The sequence below is a fragment of the Asterias rubens genome, chromosome 16 (assembly GCF_902459465.1).
Source record: "Asterias rubens chromosome 16, eAstRub1.3, whole genome shotgun sequence".
Classification (NCBI taxonomy): domain Eukaryota; kingdom Metazoa; phylum Echinodermata; class Asteroidea; order Forcipulatida; family Asteriidae; genus Asterias; species Asterias rubens.
This window is the reverse complement of record NC_047077.1, coordinates 8,999,527-9,023,634: the sequence shown is the minus strand read 5'-3', so window position 1 is coordinate 9,023,634 and position 24,108 is coordinate 8,999,527. Positions and strand designations below refer to the sequence as shown.

At 36.5% G+C, this 24,108-nt stretch overlaps 2 protein-coding genes across 2 annotated transcripts in view; both read left to right on the top strand.

Moving 5' to 3' along the window:
• The first annotated feature begins 553 nt into the window (after positions 1–553).
• LOC117300896 (cholesterol 24-hydroxylase-like) lies at positions 554–11,008 on the top strand. Its single transcript, XM_033784757.1, has 13 exons — positions 554–788; positions 1,546–1,623; positions 2,971–3,052; positions 3,490–3,656; positions 4,036–4,174; positions 5,515–5,625; positions 6,112–6,349; positions 6,867–6,939; positions 8,333–8,417; positions 8,763–8,873; positions 9,786–9,874; positions 9,985–10,051; positions 10,751–11,008. The coding sequence occupies exons 1-13, from the start codon at positions 655–657 to the stop codon at positions 10,889–10,891; spliced, it is 1,515 nt and encodes a 504-aa protein (XP_033640648.1). The 5' UTR covers positions 554–654; the 3' UTR covers positions 10,892–11,008.
• Positions 11,009–20,896: 9,888 nt separating this feature from the next.
• LOC117301092 overlaps positions 20,897–24,108 on the top strand; it is a 20,390-nt gene continuing 17,178 nt past the window's right edge. Inside the window, exon 1 of the mRNA XM_033784975.1 lies at positions 20,897–20,969. Coding sequence (XP_033640866.1) covers positions 20,897–20,969 — 73 coding nt within the window. The remainder of the gene's footprint in view (positions 20,970–24,108) is intronic.

The window sequence follows — 24,108 nt, the reverse complement described above, 5'->3', positions numbered from 1 at the left end:
CTCCGAGTCGGGGGAGGTGAGATTTCCCCGGGACACCAAAAGCCAAACCTTTGGTTTGGACACCAGATTCCAAAAGCACCAAAGTGTCCTCGCTAACAAAAGATCAACGGCATAATAAGCAACACGTAGCAAACCAAGTAAAGTTGAAGGTCACCGAGTATTATGGAAGTTGTATAAGGTCATCAAATTGTTAGTCCATGGCCCAAGGTCTGTTCATTGAAATCATGCTGGAATGCCGTGTCGCTGTACATAGGTTGTATTGTAATTCTTGCACACCAGCCTTTCTGTGTGCAACTATATCCATAGTCTTGGTGCAAGACGTTTCTCGTTTCCCTTTTCACGCACACCGCGGCCAATTCACCAACAGCGCCCGCACCGACTCAATCCGCACCGACTCACGTGACTTAGTTCACTCACCGCTCCCCCGGAGAGCGGTGAGTGAACTAAGTCACGTGAGTCGGTGCGGATTGAGTCGGTGCGGGCGCTGTTGGTGAATTGGCCGCGGTGTGCGTGAAAAGGGAAACGAGAAACGTCTTGCACCAAGACTACTATATCCACTGAGAATTAGTTATGTCACCAAAATTGAACATAAAACTATTCGGTTCGATCTCCAAACACGAAGCTGCTTTGTACCGGTAGGCCCTCCTTCTAAAAATGGGTGCCGATATGTTTACAGTCATGTTTCTTGTCCCTGTGATTTGCATAGGTGTTTTGTTTTTGGCTTTCGTGATGTTCCTTCACCATCAGCATAGGAAGTTTGCGCATATCCCAGCACCGCCAAGGGAAAGGTGAGTGGAGGTCGACTATGTGAACAGTATTGGGGGCCAGGGCCGATTTCACAGCGAAGGAATGCAAATTGACTCATGTACATTTTTTCAGTGAATCAATTAGTGTGATAATGATTGTACTGATTTATTATTTGCTTTCCTACATTGCATGTGTCTCTAACTATTTCTGAGTCAGCTGCATGAAATAAAATAATATCGATTTCCTGTATTTTTCTTTTGCAGTTAAAAATCAATTTTAGCTCTTCGTGAAATCGGTCCATGGGTTGGATTTCAAAAAGAAAAACAAGTCGCGACTTATCTCGAGTTTCCTAACATATAGGACTAGCATTAAGTTTGTATAGGCATACCTCCTATACCCAGGATCCTGTTAACTCTCTACCCCAACAGGGCTCGAATTTGGAGGTTTAGGTCTACCATCAAGACCACAGGGATTGTATCGCCAATATGTACTGGTATAATACAACTTACACTTTTTTTTATAAGAGAAATTAAACATGCAGAAAGTGTATAGCTAGGCGGGATGTTATAGAAAAGATAATGCACAGTTAGGTGGTTGTATTGTTATCAGCTACCGTCATCAGTATAGCTGACATTGTCAGTTCCGCTTGTGCTGTTTTGACTATATTTCCAGTCAGCTCCGTCTGTCCCTTCCTGCTTGGACACTAAAAGTGATTGTATGCATAAGCGATTTAGAGACCAAGCCATACTTGACTAACTTGTTATTTTCAATAATTTATTGTTGACTTATATCCACCAGTTTCTTCACCGGTCATTTGAACATGCTCGTCGGCTACAAGAAGAGGAACATGTGCATGTCTGATGGCTTTATAGACATGTAAGTAAACTCCTATATAGCATGGTCGCGTATTGAGGAAAGGCACAAGTTATGTCTCACAGTTAACCATAAAGAAAGTCAGGTTTGGATCGAAAGTTAAGGCCATCCTACCCATTATTCATTATTTAACAGTAAACTAATTAGTCTTAGATTAATCAACATTTTTATGCGCCTCTACAGAAGATCGAGGCGCTTTACAATACATTTGTATTATTTTGTAAAAACCAACAATTAATTATACAGTGAAAATACACTGCACAATAGCAAATATTATTATCATAATATGAAGATACACACAAAAATATACTGCAAGTATACAAATTCTACAAGACAGCAAATTAATGAAGTTAGACTACTAAAAATGTTTATTTTAAAAATAATTTATGTACTAACAGAATAAAACGTTCAGTTACGACTAAAAGATTAAGAAACTGAATTACAACCAGGCAGCAGTTGTTCACAAAGATTATGAAACACCTGCGAGTATTAATGATTTAGTTTTACGCCCTGTACACCAATGTGTGTCAGTATATTTCTACCTTCCTGAGTTCGGGGAAAACAAATCACAAACATTTTAGTCGGGTGGGATGGAACCCACGACCTTTGCAATATTATAGAGCAGTATCATACAAAAAAACCACCAAGATTGCCCGGTAGCTACCCGGAGTCAATCAGTTAAATCCTATTTACTTTTTTGCAACGATTTAATGTTGAATCGGGGATAGGAATAATTAATTTGTTTGAACCTTCACCGGTGCTTTCCCGAGTTTTGTAATGCCGGCCTCAGGTCGACCTACGATTTTCTTGCGCCCGCAACAAACCGTCGGCAACACGCAGACAAAATATGCTCAGGTCACACCAACTGAGAAATCGTGCGCCTGCGAATGGTTCCCGACCGTCGGGAACACGTCGTACAAGTTGAACTTGTTCTACTCTTGCGACTGTTATTTTTTTTTTCTAGCGGCGACTGGTTCAGATTGTCTTAAAATTATCACAGTTACGCTTAGGTCGTAAATAATCGCTGACTGAAAAGTTCCCGATGGTCTTGGCTCAGGCGCAGTGTGATCCTGAAAAGTCAGTCGCCGACTGTTTTTTGTTGACGCAAGGTCGACCTGAGGCTGGCTTAAGAAACAAACAAACAAACAACAAACAGGCATTACTAAGGATACTATACGTTCGGAAAGACTTAGTCTTCCTTTGAAAAAGTGTCTAACAATAGGTCTACAAAAAAAAAAAAAAAAATTAAAAGCATAATAGTCTTCTTATTTAACCCTGTCGGAAAAAGGAAGAGACACTCAGGAGTCACTTACTGCCCATCACGTTATTTACATTTTGTGTCTGTTTTAGAATGAGAGAATATGGTCCGATCTTCCATGTGTTTTTGCTCTTCAAACCGATGATCGTAGTGTTAGATGCAGAGTTTGTCAAGGTATGCAAAAACAACGTTTTAAAGTGAAAGAATCCAGTGATTATGGCCATGAAGTAATAAATTAATTATTAGCAAAGGCAACGGACACTATCACTCACTTGAAATAAATATTAGCATAAAAACCTACTCGGTAACAGGCCATGGACAGCTGTTGATCGTAAAACACATCGCGAGAAACGGCTCCCTCCTCTGATAGTTTTTCAGAAAGAGGTAATTTCTCAGAAAAAAAATTGAATTAAATTCGAGACCTTGGTTTCGAATCCAAGCATCTGAAAGCACACAACTTGTTTTGTTTTTGTATTTTCAATTAAACCGGAATGAAACGAAAAATAACGAAATGAAAGAGTCATAATGATGAGTGACTTAATAAAAAAGTAATTTAACGAATTATTTGCGAATTATTTGCCGAAATATTTTTATTTTTCTCATGATCCAAGGAAATTCTGTGTACAGACTCCATGCTCCACAGAAAGCCTTACCATTTCTATGCGGTTTTCATGAAGTTATTTGGTACGCGACTTATGGGCGATAGCATCCTTTGTGAGTTAAATCCAGCAGTTCATGGACCAAAGAGGTTGCTACTGAATCCCGCATTTCACAAAAGGTAAAGCATTGCATTTCAATAAAGCCTTAAAAACTGTAAATATCTGTTTATGGTTTAAACACCCAATGTTGTATACTTTAAAGAACACGTTTGAATGATAAACATGCCTGTCAATTTAACACATTCATGTACTCGTATTATTTGTAGCATTCAAACGTAATATACCATAGTCCATGTTATAGGTTCTGTGGCGCAACATGCTGCCAATCCAGCCAGGAACACAGGGGCGAACCCCTTCTATGTTCAAGTGTATCGCGAGGGCGTACCCCATGCTATTAAGGCAGTTCACCTAGAAAGTATTGTGGGAGTATACATTGAAACGATCGTTCTCCAAAAGTTAAATCACTGTGACTTATTTGTGTTGGTGTTCTTGTTCCAGATACTTGGTGGATTTGATGCATCAGTTTAACGCCAGTGCAGACCTTCTGATTGATAAACTCAGCAATAAAGCTGACGGCAAGAAAGAGGTGGCCATGTTGGATGAATTTAATAGAACAACACTGGATGTAATTGCTAAAGTATGAAAGTTTAATCAATCAATACAAACTGCAAATAATTATAATTACATGTAGATTAATATTCAATAGGATCATAATTTGATAGTGTGGAGACATTTATCAGGTGAATATAGGAGATCGTACTCTGATTTTGCGTGCGGTATGTACAGTTTCTTGCAATGTGGTTTTACACATAAACAGTCTCACTCAAAAAGAACTAATTCAACAAACCACATCCAATTTGTTTCCAATGGTTTACCAAATGCAATGTAAAACAGACTATATTATATTATGGCTCGCAACATTGGAGTTCAATTGAAACTAAATTTGAAACTAAATTTGAGCTCTTAGTACAGCTAAAGAGGACCTGAGATCTTGTTAAAACAGTCACACTATCCTTGCTCTAAGGTTACTAATTGAGACTAAACAGTCTCACTTTAAAAGCAGTGGACACTATTGGTTATTACTCAAAATAGTTATTAGCATAACACCTCACTTGGTAACGACTAATGGGGAGAGGTTGATAGTATAAGTCACTGTGAGAAACGGCTCCCTCTGAAGTGACATAGTTTTCGAGAAAGAAGTTATTTTCCACGAATATGATTTCGAGACCTCAAGTTTACAATTTGAGGTCTCGAAATCAAGCATCTAAAAGCACACAACTTCGTGTGACAAGGGTGTTTTTTCCTTCATAGGCATCTCGCAACTCCGACGACCAATCGAGCCAAAATTTTCACAGGTTTGTTATTTTATGCATATTTTGAGATACACCAAGTGAGAAGACTGGTCTTTGACAATTACCAAAAGTGTCCACTGTCTTTAAAAGCACTAACCACAATAAACCACATCGCAAAGTAAGCATATTCAATGTGGCTTGCCAATGGAAATCACTAACAGGGCTCACAATATTAATGTTAAATGTAATCAATGCCACCTCTTTTTTAGTCTTAATCATCACTCACAGTGATTTCTATAGAATTATACAAACTCTGGTGTTTCCGATCAGCAGAGTGTGATTTCTAGTCCCAGTCGTGACACTTGTGTCCTTAGTCAAGACACTTAACCATGGCTTTGTCCTCGGACGTGACGTAAAGCTGTTGGTCCAGTGTGTTGTGTAACGCACGTAAAAGAACCAAGTGCAGTTATCGTAAAGAGAGGTTCGCCGGGCGTTCCTGGCTGTGGCTGCCGAACGCATCGTAGCATTTTTGGGTCTAAGAATTCATAACTTCAATAACCTACTTTTCTGTTAGAAGGTTAGGCCCAATAATAAAGCGCCTTGAGTACAGTGTTGGTAGATACGTGCGCTATATAAGTCTTCGATATTATTATAATGTTTTTTATAACCTATACTTCTTAAAAAGGTAGCGTTCGGGATGGACCTCAATGTATTTGACGAGAAATCTCCCTTCACCGAAGCAGTTACAAAGTGTTTGAATGGTATGAGTACTGCTTTCAATGTACCATTCATGCAGGTAAATTTAATGCAATATTATTTGATATAATGTGCATGGTTTGTGTATTTTTGTTGTCATTATAAAGAGTAGAGAGCGGAGTTCCACATGGATTTGTGCGTGGTCAATTACTTTTCTTCTACATCAATGAACTTCCAACTATTGCAAATGTACAGACCTATCTATATCTTTTTTAAATATCAGATAACCGAGAATATGAACTGGTAGGCCTTTATTATAACACTCTTTCGCCAAAAAAATTCACACTATATAAAAATACAAAAATATTGTTTGAAAATTCTCCTTTACCGTTTTTTTTTTTTAGTGGAAATAATTTTACTAACTGGTTGTTATCTTTAACTTGAACATGAATATCTGAGATTGATTCTGACTAAGAACCATGAGTGGTCTAAAACTACTCACTGAATCTCAGCAGGATCTCAAACACCACGGGATTGATTATGTACTAATTATAATTTTCTCAAAAATGTACTTGAACATTTCCAGTTGAATCCATTTCCTGCTGCTCGTAAATACAAACAAGAAGTTCGAGACAGCATCAAATGTCTGAGAGAAGCTGGAAGGAAATGCATCGAGCAAAGACTGGAAGCAATGCAGCGGGAGGATGAAGTGCCTCAAGATATCTTAACATACATCTTAAAGTCAGTGACTGGAGTGTCTGGAAAAGATTATAAAGACCAGATGGAAAACGTCATAGATGAGTTTGTGACCTTCTTTGTTGCTGGTAACGAGAAACTCTCTTTTTTTGCAATAATTTAATCAATCAATCAGTTAATCGATCACCAATCAATCAGTCAATCAAAAATCATTTATAGAGCGCCAAAATCAAAAGTTTGCTCTAAGGTGCTGAGGTATAGTTTAATAGGTAGTGAGCATGCGAGCTTAAAGGAGTGTCTTGAATTATATTAGTGAGCTTGCATGTCTTACTTGTACAAGAAGCTCATCCCACATAGGGGCATCGGAGAATGTCATTTTTAGCTTGGTTTAAGATTAATTCGAAAATTCCCTTGTTGCACAAGTGCTCTCAGATGTCTTAAAGCCCGAAGTTTACACTTTTCTTTAAAACTACGTTGCTTACAATGTTTTATACTATCAACAGATCTTCACTGCTCGTTAACAAGTAAGTTTTTGTTTGCCAACAATTATTATTATTTCCAGTAACTACCTATTAGTGTCTAGTGACTTTAAGAACGAGCAGTTTTGTAGCCTAACTATATTAATTATCTTTTCTCTTTGGTCAGGTCAAGAGACTACGGCTAATTTGTTGAGTTTCACATTGCTAGAACTTGGACATCATCCAGAAATTATGCACAGGTATGAACATGTTTTGCAAGCAATTATAATGTTATTGTTTATTGATATGTTTGTGCTTCTTATGTATTATGAAGTATTATTGTTTCGTTGATTGATGAATGTATTGATTGGTTGATTGATATTGATTTTATGAAAAATATTCTCTTGATGTGGAGTTATACTACTCCGTTTATTCAACAACTACATCAGCAACAACATACATTAATAAAACAAGCTACAATAAATACTGCTATCATATTATAACAGATACGATGAGCTACGGGAGGTAATACAAATAAATTAAATCGATAACATACAGTCATGCAAACAAAAACAAAAAAATATAAATGTTTGTTTATTTATTTATTTATTTATTTATATTTATTTATATTTATATCGTGTACATTGATTGATACTTTGTTTGATGATTGATTGATTGATATATAGGCTGAGCGATCAGTTTTTTATAAGTTTTTAATTCAGATGTTTTGTATAGTTTCTTTTGATTTTTTGTATGGGGTTCTTTACAAAGGCTTACTAAAGGCAGTGGACACTATTGGTAATTACGCAAAATAATTATTAGCATAAAACCTCAAGTAATGGTAACGAGGAATGGGGAGAGATTGACATTATAAAACATTGGGAGAAACAGCTCCCTCTGAAGTAACATAGTTTTCGAGAAAGAAGTAATTTTCCATGAATTTGATTTTGAGACCTCAGAATTAGAATTCTCGAAATTAAGCATCTGAAAGCACACAACTTCGTGTGACAAGGGTATGTTTTTCGTTCATAGTTATCTCTCAACTTCGACAACCAACTGACCTCATATTTTCACAGGTTTGTTATTTTATGCATGTTGAGATACACAAAGTGAGAAGACAATTACCACCAGTGTCCAATGTCTTTAAAGGAACACGTTTCCTTAGATCGGTCGAGTTGGTCTTTGAAAAGCGTTTGTATTCATTTGTTATAAAATGCATATGATTAGAAAGATATTTTAAAGGTAGAATATAATGATCCACACAAGTATCACTCGAAATTGCGTGGTTTTTCTTTTACCTCGTCGATAAACACGGTCGGCCATTAATTTTATGGGAGTAAAAAAATGTTGACTCCCACAAATGGCCGACCGTGTTAGTTCGCAAAGTAAAATGGAAAACCACGCAATTTCGAGGCAAATGTGTGTGGATCATTGTATTCTACTTTTAAAACATCTTTCTAACCATAATATGTATTTTATAACAAACGGTTACAAACGCTTTTCAAAGACCAACTCGACCGATCCAAGGCAACGTGTTCCTTTAACTTTCCACTCTCCATATAATATTGTGATTTGAGAATTATACAAACATTGCTGTATATGAACATAATGCAATCTGAAATAATGTGAATCAATGTCGTTTGATTGTAACAGATTGAAAACTGAGGTAGAGTCAGTGTGTGGTGATAGGGATTATTTGGAATACAGCGATGTTGTCAAACTCAGTTACATGATGCAGGTACGTATAATGCAAGATAGGGCAACACGATAACTTGGACTTGGGCACATACGAGCTATACAAAACGTGAACAATTGTATATATATAGCAAGCAAACCATTATGAATAACTACTACTTGACTTCACCTATAAGGTAGTACAAAATGTACACACTGAGTCTCGGGAATTACTGCAACAGCCGAGTTCACATAACACCAAAACTCCACGAAGTTGGCTTGTGCAAACTTTATTGTTTAATCCCAGTTCATACTTCATGGAAATGCGAATGCCCTACGAGTTATGACGAAAAAAATTCGAAAACAAAAACTCAACATATTATTATTTTCCTAACTGTCTATACTCAAGGTTTTGAAGGAAGCACTGCGTCTCTGGCCTCCTGTAGTGGGCACTGGGAGGGAGCTTGCACATGACGTCACAGTCAAAGGCTACAAAATACCTAAAGGGAGTCTTGTTGCAGTGAGTGTAATAACAAAAAAACACCTTATAAGTAAATGCCTGGTGGTCTTTTCCTTTCCATTGTGCAATTACATTAATATAAACCAATTTCTACGTGTATAATATTCATCTCAAATGTCAGACCTTCAGACCCGTTTGCGCAAGTGCTTTATGGCGTCAGGAACCACCGAAAGCGCCCCCAAATGACGTTAAAGGCAGTGGACACTATTGGTAATTGTCAAAGACTAGCCTTCACAGTTGGTGTATCTCAACATTATGCATAAAATAACTAACCTGTGAAAATTTGAGCCCAATCGGTCATCAAAGTTCCGAGATAATAATGAAAGAAGAAAACACCCTTGTCACACGAAGTTGTGTGCGTTTAGATGGTTGATTTCGAAAACCTCAAGTTCTAAATCTGAGGTCTCGAAATCAAATTTGTGGAAAATTACTTCTTTCTCGAAAACTATGGCACTTCAGAGGGAGCCGTTTCTCACAATGTTTTATACCATCAACCTCTCCCCATTACTCGTCACCAAGAAAGGGTTTATGCTAATAATTACTTTGAGTAATAACCAATAGTGTCACAGCCTTTAAGACCTATCAACTTATTAAGTGCATTGCTGATAGCCACAAGTTGTCATGCTAGTGTCTGCTACTGAAAACTTTCGACTTATTAGAAAAGGGTCTGGTTAACTAGACCGCTGGGCCAGGACATGCCAAAAAAGCTGTGTTGAAGATAATATTATAATACTATCATTAACCTTTTTTGATGAGATATGGTAGACAATAAAATCAGGTAGGCCTACTAGTTACTACTGCTTGATTTGGGTGTTTGTCCAGATTTACCCAAATCTATGTTGTGTGCACCATCATTATTTCAAAACATGGCTTTGTATTATTATAATCCTACGCTATTATGATTCCCTGTAGGTGAACACGTTTGTTATGGCAAGAATGGAGGAATATTTCCACGACCCCATGCAGTTTGATCCCGATCGTTTTAATGCCAGCAATGACAAGTAAGTCAAGTCCTACGTCACACGTGTATCTCAAAGATAAGAACATCAAGTTGTTCTCGACTATCCAAAATCAAAATGAATTAAAAATATTATTTTTTTAACCCTTTCAGACCACAGTATGCCTACTTTCCATTTTCATTGGGCAGCCGTAATTGTATTGGTCAACAGTTTGCCATGGTGAGCCAACTTATAATAGTCATTACAATATATTGAATGTTTATGATAGCACTGTGACATGAAATTCCATTTTATTTTTTAATTAGGACCGTATGATTCAGAAGGATGGCCAGTCGAGTGTGTATTCCCAGTAACTTCATAGAGCCACAAGTAATCTAACTAACTCTTCTTGGCTTCAAAAACGTCGATATTAACTCTTTAGAGCCAACCCTTTCGGTACAGAAAAAAAACAAAAATTCACAGATTTACAAATAACTTACAGGGTTTACAGAAGGTTGTGGTGAAAGACTTCTTTTGAAATTATTATTCCATGAAATGCTTTACTTTTTGAGAAAACAGTTAAACAAAACAATAAATTCTCAATATCAAGAATTACGGATTTATTTTAAACACGGCGAGACGTGCGGATACAAGGGTGGGTTTTCCCGTTGTTTTCTCCCGACTCCAGATGACCGATTTAGCCTAAATTTTCACAGGATTGTTGTTTTACATAGAAGTTGTGAATACACATAGTGTGGGCCTGGGACAATACTGTTTACCTAAAGGGTCCAATGGCTTTAAGTGCCAACCTCGTTCATGGACGATATATATGTCTTCAGATAGGTTTGGGTTTTAGGGCCAGGGCAAATGTGTACTCCACCTTTTAAGTTTTTGCTATTTCCTAAACTATGCATCCCTTCATGATTTTTTTCCACACAGATCGAAGCCCGAGTTCTCTTGGCCAAGTTGCTCCATCGATTCAACTTTAACCTTGTACCAGGTCAAGGTCATGGCGTCATTTATGATGTTACCCTAAGACCCTTCGGTCGATGTAAAAACTACATCCGACCCGTGGAGTAGGAGCTATTACATGTGGTTATGGAGAAAGATATAAATTTTGGATCCCCAAAATTTGAATCAGATTGTGTATTCCAATGGGAGACTTTTTGAAAGCTCTGCCACTAGAGGGCGGCAGACCTACCAGGTAAGGGTGCACAACTCCTATAGCAAACAATGGTAAATGCTAAAAATTCAAAAATACTCAACAAATATTTAAAAGTCTCTCAGCCTCTTGAAAATTAAATCAGATACATTGTCATACAACTAATCTTCAGATTTCTTCTCAAGTTTCGGTAGGTTAGCATTTTGGAATTTTTGCTAATTACACTAGAAGAAACACTCCCCAAAACTCATGCACACCGCTTGTTATCCTTGGGGAACTAGTGTCCAGTACATCCTGTTCCAGAACAGTATGGTTTATGCTGGCAATGTGTTATGAAAAACAAAATACAGTTTGGCTAAATCTAAAATACAAAATCAAAAACACGCAAAACACAAGGTATTTGCTGTCAGTGACCGTCACTCATGCTTCTCCTATGCCTAAGTTGTTGACATAGACCTTTTCGCAAATACTGGGGCGCGCGCTTTAAGCTTGGAATTAGGTGCATTGTGGTCTAGCTGGTATCCAAATTTGATCCATATCTATCCCACAATGCACCTCATTCGACAGTCTGCGCTTGCGCATTGGTATTTGCGATAAGGTCTATTACCTGGTGAAGAGCGCCCTCTCTTGGTGATTGGCAGATAGTCTAAAGTCTCCCATTACGGATTGTCCTAAGAGAACATTGGAGCTCTAGATTTTTGGTGATCTCTATTCCTTCCTGGAATGAAATTTTGAATTGTAAGTTTTTTTGTATATATCTACAATATTACTAAACAAATCGAACTGTTACAAAAACCAAAGCCATACGTTGTCATTTAACGGATTTGGGTACTACTTTTTGTAACACAAAACACAATGTCCGGAGATTAACATTAAACTTACACTGTTTGAAGACAATGCCAGTATAAAGCTTACATTTATATATTACTAGCTGAGGTGCTGTAGTTTTTGAGAAATTATTAAAACAATATCACGAAAATACGTTTACTTGCTAAAATTGTTAGCATGTAAACGTATTTTATTATTTAATAATGGTCGTCTCCTGAGACAAAGGCGTCTGCTGTGACAACAATTTGTCTTGACTTGTTTTATTCATTTCTCAAAAACTACAGCACCTCAGCAAGTATCATTTTAAGGGAAACTTTCTACCATCATTATCTTGAAACGATGTAAGTTTAATGTAAATCTGGGGACATTGTTTTTAGTCTCCTACAAAAAGTATCCAAACTCTTTAAGTCACTTAAATTCACAGGGTGCCTTTTGAGTGAATCAGTGATACAAATGTTAATAAAATAGATTTTTTAAATTATCTATCATTAATCATCAATTTATTTCGGGTTGAACAACGAAATAATATGTATAGAGCTGGATTCGAACCTGCGACCACCGACGTAATGTGCCAGTGCTCGATGGAGTCATTACATGAAGGGTGCATGAAACAGAATTTAGACTTTCGTTTTTGGTGTACATGGATACAGTACGTTCATAATGTCGATAGAATAAAGTTCAATTCGAATCATCCTTTTGTATTTCTATATGTTGGTGAAAAAAAGAGAATAATAAACAAATGTATGGAACAGTAAGTATTTTCACATTACAAGTTGTGGCCAACACCATGTAATTTTTAGAATTTTTTAAATTATTTGTCATTAATCATCAATTTATTTCGGGTTGAACAACGGAATAATATGTCTGCCCTATGTTTAGAAATGACTCTTCTCTTTTAAGCACTTGACATTTTGTGCAGGGGTCGGGCTTAGACGCAAGGATTTGCTGGTAGGCTTGATGTTAAAGGGTTTTGGTATTAAGATACCAATACTGTTAGTATGTTGTAGGCCTGCATGCTAAAATAACGTTCGTCTACCGAGACGAAATTTATGTTCGTGCCCATTTCTAAAAAACTACAGCACCTTTGTAAGTTATAATTAGGGGAAGCTTTCTACCATCATCGCTTTAAAATGTGTGAGTTTAATGTAAATCTGTGAACATGGTGTTTTGTGTCCCACAAAAAGTAACCAGACCCTTTAAGCTGAAACGCAAAACGTCTCATACTTCTTTGAAATTGTCTTAGTTTGTTTATGTGGAGGTCAGTTAATAGTGGTAGGTGATTTAATGTGTAAGCCTATGTTCACATTAACTTGAGTTCTTTGCCGAAGGCGGGCGTAGAATGACTGTGTTGACATCGTCTCAACTATTCATGCAAGGTTAGTACAAATCATTAGACAAACGTCAACATTATCCCAGACAATGCATTCTTTTTTTGCAAAACAGACTTGAAGTGTAAAGCTATTAATCTTATTCTGTTAATTTGTCGTGTTCATTTATGAAATGTCGAAATAAACTCTTATCCGCCGGGATAATTTGTTTGTTTTAATCGTTAGGACTAAAAATACAGTTGCGTGAAATGAACAGATTTGCACGAAAGAAATCACTTTTTTGTCCTGCGTGAAATGAACAGATTTGCACGAAAGAAATCACTTTTTTGTCCTGATAATTGTAAGTACCACATCATTAATTTGTTTTATCACAGGTCTGGGAAATGCGGCTTTTTGTATATTTGTTTGTGAAGGTAAGTACGTTTGGACGGCGCAGGATAATTAAAGACATTGGACACCTTTGGTAGTTGTCAAAGACCAGTCTTCTCACTTGGTGCATCTCAACATATGCATAAAATAACAAACGACGAAGTTGCGAGATAATACTGGAAGAGAAAAACCCTTGTCAAACTAAGTTGTGTGCTTTCAGATGCTTGATTTCGGGACCTCAAAATATAATTCTGAGGTCTTAAAATCAAATTCAAATATTTTATAGCAAAGTTACTTCTGTCTCGAAAACTACGTTGTGTGCTTCAGATGGAGCCGTTTCTCACAATGTTTTATATACTACCAACAGCTCCCTGTTGCTGGTTATCCAAGTAAGTTTTTATGCTAACAATTATTTTGAGTCATTACCAATAGTGTCCGGTACCTTTAGTAAGTTTTTGCCTCAGGATACCAAGCTGTCATGTGAAGTTCAGTCATCTCATTCAGTGAAACATGCACTTGTGTAGAACCAAAAAAGCGTTATACATTATCAATTTCTAACAAGGATTAAAAATGTAGCTGTAAGATTCGCTTTAAAATTTAAATCAAATTTTCTGGGTCAAAACGGACTTATCTTTTTGCTGAGCTGTATGATCTGAAGACAGAATAAAAATGTAAATCTTTTCACTCGGCAATATTTCGGGTAATATAAAAACTGTCTACAAGATTCGGGACAGACCAACTGGTGAGAATTTTGTAATCAGTTTCATTTCATTTCACAGGTTGAAAATACACTGTACAAAAATATAAAGAAAGCATATACATACAAATAGGAGAGAAAAAATGAGCACCCCTCATTGACAAAGTAAAATACAAACTTTTAAGTTCTTTGCTACAATCTCCTGATGGCACAATTTAAGAAAAGACAGTATTAATGGACTTTATGTACATTAATGAAACACGGCAAACAGGTTATCTCGGTCAATTTCGGAAAATGAGCAGCCAATTTAACCACCAAGCTATTCCATGTCGCGCAAAATCGAATGCTACTCAAAAGGGTCATTCGATTTCGTTTTGGGATTAGTCAAATGTAATGTTGCGTCATTCGAATTAACAAAATAATCATTCAATTTAACAATTCATCAAAGTAGAATTCAAATTCGCAGACGCTTCATGAGGCGTGTATGTCAAAGACCAACTCGACCGATCCAAGGCAACGTGTTCCTTTAATTTGTCATGCTTAGAAACAGAGTTTCTGCAAAATAATGTGTACTTGCATGGCGTCAGCTAGTTATTTGCAAATTATTTGACATTGTATTCAAATAAGTAATAGACAATGTGACCTGTGACATCACTTGTTTACAAAAGAGCCACAGAGCCTGGACTTCATGCAGGCACGATTTGTACACAGCTCAGTGGAAGAACACATTAACTCTTATAATTTATGGAGATTGCACTGTCTAATTCTTATCAACTGTTGATATGATGAAAGGGGGCACATCTCAAAACTTGTCCAGCTTTTACTTTCATAACTCTTGCTTTTATGTGGAAATTATGACACAAAATGTCAACTTTCCCATAGGTTCAGTTAAGTATCTTGCCTGCCAAAATACTCAAGAACGTACAAGGTCACGCTAATTGTGAAACAAGGTTCACATGGTCTATACATAAACATACATAAATATGCTAATATAAAATACACTAGCCCTGAAGAAACTCCGTTTGCAATGCTGGATGCTAAATGTTTAGTACGGTGTTCTGGGGACAATTCTGAAATGCATAGCTAGCTGTGCACAAATAAGTTTCAGTTTGTGTTTGGTCAGCCGTAGGCGTCTTCTTCTTCTTCTTCTTCTTCTTCTTCTTCTTTGTCCCGTTATGTCGAGAAAAAAACTGGATGGATTCAGAAGATGGCTTTTGTTTGTTATGTGGTGTTAGGTGTTTTTGTTCGCTTGCCCTGAATTATTACATAACAAATTATTATTGTTACGTAAAGTCTGAATGTTTTTGGAAACGCAGACATGCGGGCACAATACCGATGAGAATTGAACAGTGTGATTAAATAAACATTTAAAAATTGGTATGAAACAAAAACCGTGAAGATCACCGAATGACATTATGATACAAAACTTGCACGGTGTAATGATGATGATAAAAAAAAATCCCTTGAATACAATTCTGTCTCAAATTTCATATTTGATGGAAAATAAAATAATATAGTTTCGCGTTTCGGGTTAATTGCTCAGTGAGAGTTTTATTGAACAAACAAATGGTATCAATATCATGCAAAATGTGTATTCGTTTTTTCCACTGTTTTCTGGTGACCCAGATGGCCGATTTCAAACATCAAAAGGTTTGTCAGTTTTTGTATATGTGGTGGATTACACACTGCCAGCAACTGTTTTTTAGCAAAAACAATTCTGTAATGTTCCTTTAAGCGAGTGAATAAAGTAACTAGGGGTACTGATATCAGCGGGTTGACAGTTTTCTAAGTCTTTAATGCTGAACAAAATTGAAACCTGATTCTGTCAAATGAAACTCACCATTGGTATGAATATACCGTAGGCGGTATGCGAATTCTAGTTATAACATTTATCATGTTTACTGGTGCTTAAATGCACTGTACACTATTGGTAATTACTCAAATAATTGCTACCGTAAAAAACTTACTTGGTGACAAGCAATAGAGAGCTGTTGATAAAACATTGTTAGAAAACGGCTCCCTCTGAAGTAACCTAGTTTTGAGAAATAAGATGTTTTCCACTAAAACCTTTGAATTTGATTTCGAGACCTCAGAATAAGATTTGAAGGTCTCGAAATCAAGCATCTGAAAGCACACAACTACGTGATGTTTTTTCTTTTTCTTTCATTGTTATCTCGCAACTTCGACGACCAATTGAGTTCAAATTTTCACAGGTGTGTTACTTTGTGCACATATGGTGAGATACACTAAGTGAGAAGGCTGGTCTTTGACAATTACCAAAGATATTTAATGATATTTTGATCTACCCCGTAGTAGGCTACAATGTTATCGTCGAAATCTTTCATGGAAGTGTGGAAATACATATTAAATTGAATTGGTTTGAATGTGTCCCGTCAGCAGAGGGTATTGATAAATATCATCCATGCACTATTCCAGAGAGACCGAAATTGGCTCTATTTTCATTCTCAAACCAATTTTATTTAAATACTTGTTGAACTGTTATTTTGCAGGACCGTATTGCCGACACATGAATAAAAAAATATATAATCTTACTGTGTTTATACGTACACAATAGATATATCTAAACCTAACATGTACGGACGATAAGTTGCGATTTACGTACACGATTTACCTATTATATACAAGAGGACACATGTGTCATGACCGGGACTCGAACCCATTAATAATAATAATAATAATAATAATAATAATAATAATAATAATAATAATAATAATAATAATAATAATAATAATAATAATAATAATAATAATAATAATAATAATAATAATAATAATAATAATAATAATAATAATAATAATAATAATATAATAATAATAATAATAATAATAATAATAATAATAATAATAATAATAATAATAATAATAATAATAATAATAATAATAATAATAATAATAATAATAATAATAATAATAATAATAATAATAATAAAATAGTATTTATATGGCGCAATATGAATTGGCATTAGCATAGCGCTTAACAGCAACATAAAAAGCATTACAAGAAAACAAATCTTATAGGCCTAAATTCCCCAATTAAATCCCAAAACAAATAATTATAAAAATTAGGCCAGACCAGCTGTTACCTACACGTATATTAAAATGTGAAAACCATTAAAAATACTACAAACAACTAAAGGATCTGAAAAATTACTCTTTACACTAAAAAGTTAAAATGTCATACCTACATGTAAATGCTGAAAATTACACAGAAACTATACACAGTCAGTGAAACAGGTTTTAATTACAGATAAAAGATGGGTCTTTAGCAAAGTTTTAAAAACATCTAACGACTTAGCAGATCTTATGGAGATTGGGAGCTCATTCCAAAGTTTGGGAGCAGCAGCTGAGAATGATCTATCGCCATACGATGTTGATGTTATGGCAGGTTTCAGGAGAGGTTTGCTACTAGTGACCGGATCGGCTTATGGCTAATCAATAATTCGGTAATTTATAGTCCGGTGCCAGCCCGTGAAGTGCTTTATAAGTAAGCAGCAAAATCTTAAACAAAATCCGCTTGCGAGCAGGCAGCCAGTGTAATTGCTGCACGACTGGTGTAATATGGTGATAAATAACACTCTGCTGATTACAAACAACAGAGTTTGAGTTCGCATAGGCCATAACACGCGAGGTCAAAATAATGTACATTGTTTCAGACATACGCTGGTTATGAAGCGTAACGCGATCACGAGCCTCCACATGTGACGTCAGATGTACAGGTCAATTATTTGCTTCGACATTGCTATCTTACATGTATCTGTGTGGGTGGTGGTATTTTATTTTTGATTTATGCAAGTCGTCAGACACACAAGGCCTAAAGGCCACTAGAAGGTGTGGGCATCAATTAGGTTTTTTTTCCTGGGGCCATTTATTTGTTCCATCTACTCCTGGGGCTGAAACAGGGTTACCCCCTTTACAGTCCATACGGATGTAGGCTTGGCGGGTATCATCCATCAGAAGCCTGGCTGGTAGAGCAGAAAGCCATGCCTCCCAAACAATGTTCTGCTCTGCACGTTCTACTATAGAAACGTCTCATATTACGAAATTAACTGTCCACATATATAGCATGACTTGTAACTTGAAGAAATTTGTTGTTGACCATCAAGTAAAAATGGTGATCGTAATGATGATTGATAATAAGGTTTTCAAATGAAGACCAAACGAACGATCCATCATTGTTTATGGTTTTGTGGCATCAGTGAAGCTTGTGGCGTTATTGCAAATGGCAGGGGACGAACCAGACCATTAGGCATTTTAGTGACTCTTCTGCAACTCAATTTGGTTTCCCATTAGGTTGAATTAGAATAGCCCTATCTGCGTACTAAACCGGAACAAGTTTTTTAAAGTCAGCAGTTTTTCTTTTGTTTACGGTGGTTATATTTGTTTATTACATTGCTTCATCATACTGTTATCTAACACTCCATGATGTCTAATTTGTGTATTTATTGTTGATTTTTCTATGTTGCTCTCTTTTTGGACCTCCTAAAAGTTGGTAATTGCATGTTATTATGATAATAGATATAAGTGGCTTTTATAGAGCTAATTAGAGGCAGTGAACACTATTGGTAATTACTCAAATTAATTATGAGCATAAAACCTTACTTGATAACGAGTAATGGGGAGAGGTTGATAAAATATACATTGTGAGAAACGGCTCCCTCTGAAGTGCCATAGTTTTCGAGAAAGAAGTAATTTTCCGGGAAAGTACTGAGTATACAGTGCTTACACACATCGGTGTATGGGTAAAAACCAAAATTAATATTCTTTATCCCAAAAGCAAATTTAACATCTATTAAGTAATTTTCCACAAATTTCATTTCGTTACCTCATAATTAGAGTTTGAGGTCCCGAAATCAAGCATCTGAAAGCACACAACTTCGTGTGACAAGGGTGCTTTTTCTTTTTTTATTATCTCGCAACTTCGACGACCAATTGAGCTCAAATTCTTTTTGTAACAGGTTTGTTGTTTTATGCATAATATGTTGAAATAGACCAAGCGAGAAGACTCGGGTGTTTGACAAATACCAATAGTGTCCAGTGTCTTTAAATTCGCCACTTACACAAAATATTAAGAGAAGGAAACTGAGAAAAAATAGGTTAAAGCCGTGTTGTTTAGTAAATATACATCGGCACATTGTTTTTAAATGCTGAGTTTAACTCTTTTTGAGGTTATATTAGGAAGGCCGTTGCCAATTATAAAAAAAAAAAAAAAAAATTGATATTGTTAAAATAATTTTGGGTTTTACTTACCCATAGGGCTATAACGTTCTTTATCTCCCATGCAAATTACTCTTTATCCCCGATGCAAATTTAAAATCTTTTAAATATATTTAACAACAAAATCGCTCCTGTTGGCCTGTTTTTTTTAGTTTCTCCATAATGTTTTTTCCCAACAAACGACCCACTTAGCTTGATAGATGCAATGTAATATAACAAAATGATGTATGGACACTGTCATTTTACTGAAGAAACGCAATATACAAGAGTTGTTCAATTAATTGCACGATTGATCCTGACCGCTAACCGAAGCCTCGCTGCTCTAAATTCTGGGAAGCAGATGATTTTCTTGGTTACTAAAAGGCTATCAGGGTTGACCTTTTGTAAGATTATTTTTCGCATTGATGGACAGTGTAGACAAAGTCAATGGCAACCCACTATTTTGTTCTAGTTCATTTTGTTTTGGCTATTTTCAGAAGAATCAAATTCAATATCATTACGGTACCATGCATTCAATTTCATGCATTTTCCTCTAGACCACCCAAATAGGGGTTGTTTGTATAGCTATTATGCATTTACTTTCGTTTTTTGTGCACATCCACGTGATTTCTTTTTTCCTAAAAAAACAACACATTGGGTGCTTTCTCTTTGCATGGCTTTTATAACGCTTCAGTGAGCCAATTATCGTTGGTGTCGCTCTGTTGTGACCGTGCGCCAAGTCATTTTGAAGGACTAGTCACACACTGCAACTTTTAGAGTATTCTGAACATCTGACATCACACTTTGTGGCTTGTGAATACCGAATTACGCCAAAGAGCTGCCATCATCAGCCTATGTAAAACCCAGTCCATAATCGCCTTTTATTTCACATGTTGTATATACGCAGTCAAATCCGTGCACGGATTGTATACATAATACACAGTGCACGCTAGATGCAGACGACCATAATAAGCTTTCCATATCTGTGTTTTGATTGGTCCGAGATGATGTTTGTCAGCTGCACCCACATCACCGATCCGACCAATCAAAACACATAGATTGAAAGCTTACGTCACTGCACGTTTATCCAATGGCATCATAGTATCAAAAGCAACCTGTTGTCAATACCCTTAGTATCCTTGCGGATAAAGACAGGGTATACCAGTCTACCGTGCGCTATGCCATTTTGAAGGACTCGACTTGTCATTGCAACCTGATGAGACACCTTATGATGCAAGACTGACAGGGATGACACACCTCGATATAGGATAAGAAGTATTTAACCAACGGTGTTCAACTCTCCCAACACAAACCACAGCAACAGTGAATGTGGATTTTAATTTGTCTTAAGGGGTTGCCTTGAGTTGCATGTAACGTGTGCCGTTTGACACTTTCCCGTATAGGCGCTTATGTAGGCTATTTCTTATGCGTGTTGATTCGGTTTTTACTCATTTTTGAACAGCTTGTGACATTTTGGCAGCAGCAAGATGGTGAAGTTGATATCTGTTAAGCTCTTCGGTGTTTTTATGGTTCAAGTCTTGGCTGTAACATCACAGTCGGGTAAGTCTACTTGTTTTTCTCTCACTTAAAGCAACCGCACAACATCGGTATTAAAAACAGTTTTGTCCAAAAGCTCACCACTTCGTGTAATACAACTTATATATAAAAATAATAACAAACCTGTGAACATTAAGGCCCAATCGGTCATAGGAGTCGGGAGAAAATAACGGGAAAGCCCACCCTTGTTTCCGCACGTTTCGCCGTTTCATGACATGTGTTTAAAAAATAAATCCGTGCTCGATATCGAGAATGGATAATTGTTTTAATGTTTTCTCAAAAAGTAAAGAATTTCATGGAATAATATTTTATGGGAAGTCTTTCACCATTACCTTCTGTAAACCCTGTAAGTTGTTTGTATAAATCTCTGAACTTTAAATTTTTGTTCGGTTCAGAAAGTTTCCAATGGCTTACATAAGGACCGTTAGTTTGGGCCGATCGGGTCCTCACTTCAGAGGGAGCCGTTTCTCACAATGTTTTATATTATAACATCCCTTGCAAGTATTCTGCCTGCTCATTGGTTTAGAGCGCGTCACATGACATGTCTTAGTTTTGCTAGACGACGGCCGTGTGATAGTGCGTCGGTTTGCCATGCGCTAGTCCGAAGACTAGCACGGCGTGCAGTACCCAGACGTCCGTTGCGTGTACGAGGATGATAAATTAATAGCCTGTAACCATTTCGGATTGCACGACACTCTACATGCAGCACAGTAAAAGTGTTTGCAACCTGTATTCGCGTCGTCCGTGGATTGTAGCATTCAGGTCTGTAACTTAATAATAATAGTACAGTATTTAGAAATGTTTGGGGTGTTATAAAACAAATATTGACTGTTTTTACTCGTGCAATGGTTAAAAACTATGACTCCCTCGGTGATCCCCGTAGCGTTCTATTTTCCCTCGGATTCGCCTCGGGAAAATAGAACGCTCCCGGGGATCACCTCGGGAGTCATGGTTTTAACCATAGCACTCGAAGCAGTCAATATTTGTATACTATCAACAGCTCCCCATTACGATAATAACTATTTGAGTAAATACCAAAGATCGTATAGCGCCGTAAATCTTTGGTAAATACATTATAGTGTCCACTGCCTTTAAATATTTCGTTATTAGTGCGAAATGTGTGGCTGGCCGTGTTATACGAAATAAAAAAATTAAACGATTCCGACAACTAACTGATTTGAACCCTTATTATGACCAACCCGTTGCGACCATCTGTAATAGCAGACCCATGGCATAACCATTCCCGACAAACGATTGTATCCAATATGTTCATCGACAATGCTCGACATGTTGGGTACTGTTTAAATGTGTAATGTCCCCCCCCCCGTGTACATTAATGTTGCCTGTCATACCTTTTAGACATAATTTTTTTTATCGCCAGAAATATTTTGTCCTCCTCACTCTTGCCTTGTCCTTATCTATTTTGTATCACTTATGGAGAGAAATTAAATAATAATAATAATCCGATCGTCATAAGAATATACTCCTTAATACTATATAACGTCTCTATTAAAATTGATGACGTTTGACGTTTGCCCAAACTCTAGCGTCGATCAAAAACGTCGACTCTTAAAAGATAATGAATATTTTTGTCAACATGATGTAAGCTTGTGTAGACCACGCACAACAATGCATTTATTGGCACTGTGATATTTGTTTATACGATTATCTATTTTAACAATATTTTTTGACAATTGGTGGTCTTAATTTTAATCCACGGCGGCTGTTCTTTTTATCGTTTTCTTATTTTCTGACAACTTTTGACATGTATGTAATAGTAATGAAAGGGAAGAAGGTCTGGGAGGGCACATCTTTTTTGACGTTTGCCTTTCCCTGGACGGCTTCTGTTTGTTATAAATACAGTGTTGTCCGAAGAATAACAATCACAAGTTAGTAAAAAAAACCTATAAAACTGTTTTTAGTATTATTCCCAGACGACCCGAATAAGATAAACAAAACATCTGGTCTACCTTTGGCATAGCTCAAACAGACACTGGTCAATGACCAGCTTGTTAAAATCAGCAGGTGTGACCTACCTGGAAGAGAGCAAGTCAAGAGGTCACTTGACCTGAAGGCATTCTACCAGGCAAGGATGTATAAACAGCTTACCACTTGTAATTAATAACGCAGAAAATTAATTGCTGAAACCGAGACAGAAAGACAGCGAGCGCTGTACTCCAGCACTCACTGAAAAATTGCAATTACAACTGAACCGAGCAAGAAACAGTTCCACTTACTGGGATATCGTGGTTTTCTGTTTGCTATCATGACTCACCAGCAGGGTCATTTAAATTATGATGGCCATCTAGAAATCACTTCAATTAATGGATATTAATAGGATATTTCAGAATACCTGTAATGGGAAACTGCATTTCCAACTTTTTAAAAGTGTTTGTTTTTTAATTATTCGTGTTATTTGGTTAATCGATAAAGTAACAATATAATACCTCGCTCAATGATACGTGTCTAAGCACTTTGCGTCCTTGAAGACTTAAGTAAAAACCAAGGCAAAAGCACAAAAAATACATTATTTGAAAAACATATATTACAAAAACAAAAATCAGAAAATAAACGTGAGAAAGGTTTAAAAATTTGCAGAAATTGCGGTATTCAGAATCGGGTAACTATAAATTTGAAAAATTGAGTCTTCAGCGTTGTTTTCGGGAAGAAGCCTTTTGAGTTTGGGGAGGGAGAATGTTCTGTAATTTGGGAGCGTTAACAGAGAAAGCTCTGTCACCGAAAAGTCATTGTTTTAGATGAAGGAAGTTGCCATACACATTACAGTGTGATGAATTCCAGTAAGAAAGTTGAGCGAGCCAACAGTTGTGTCTTTTGTATTATTGTTAAAATTGAGCCAAAAGGTTGTGCCAAACATTTTATTCACATTCTTAGCCAATGGACCGCTCAGCTCCCTACAAGCGATACACTGAAACATTCGGTAGGAAGAAAACTCGACAATTTCTTTTGACAACTTTAGTTGTTTATGTAGATCATTGTTGATTCCCCCTCCCCTTCACAGTTGACATGTAAAATGTCGACGCTTATAATGACGAGGAAAGAATTTTGCTACTATCTAACACAACGCTCGATAATTTTGTAAACAGAAAATTTCATTGTTTTTTTTATGGTGATGATATAAATC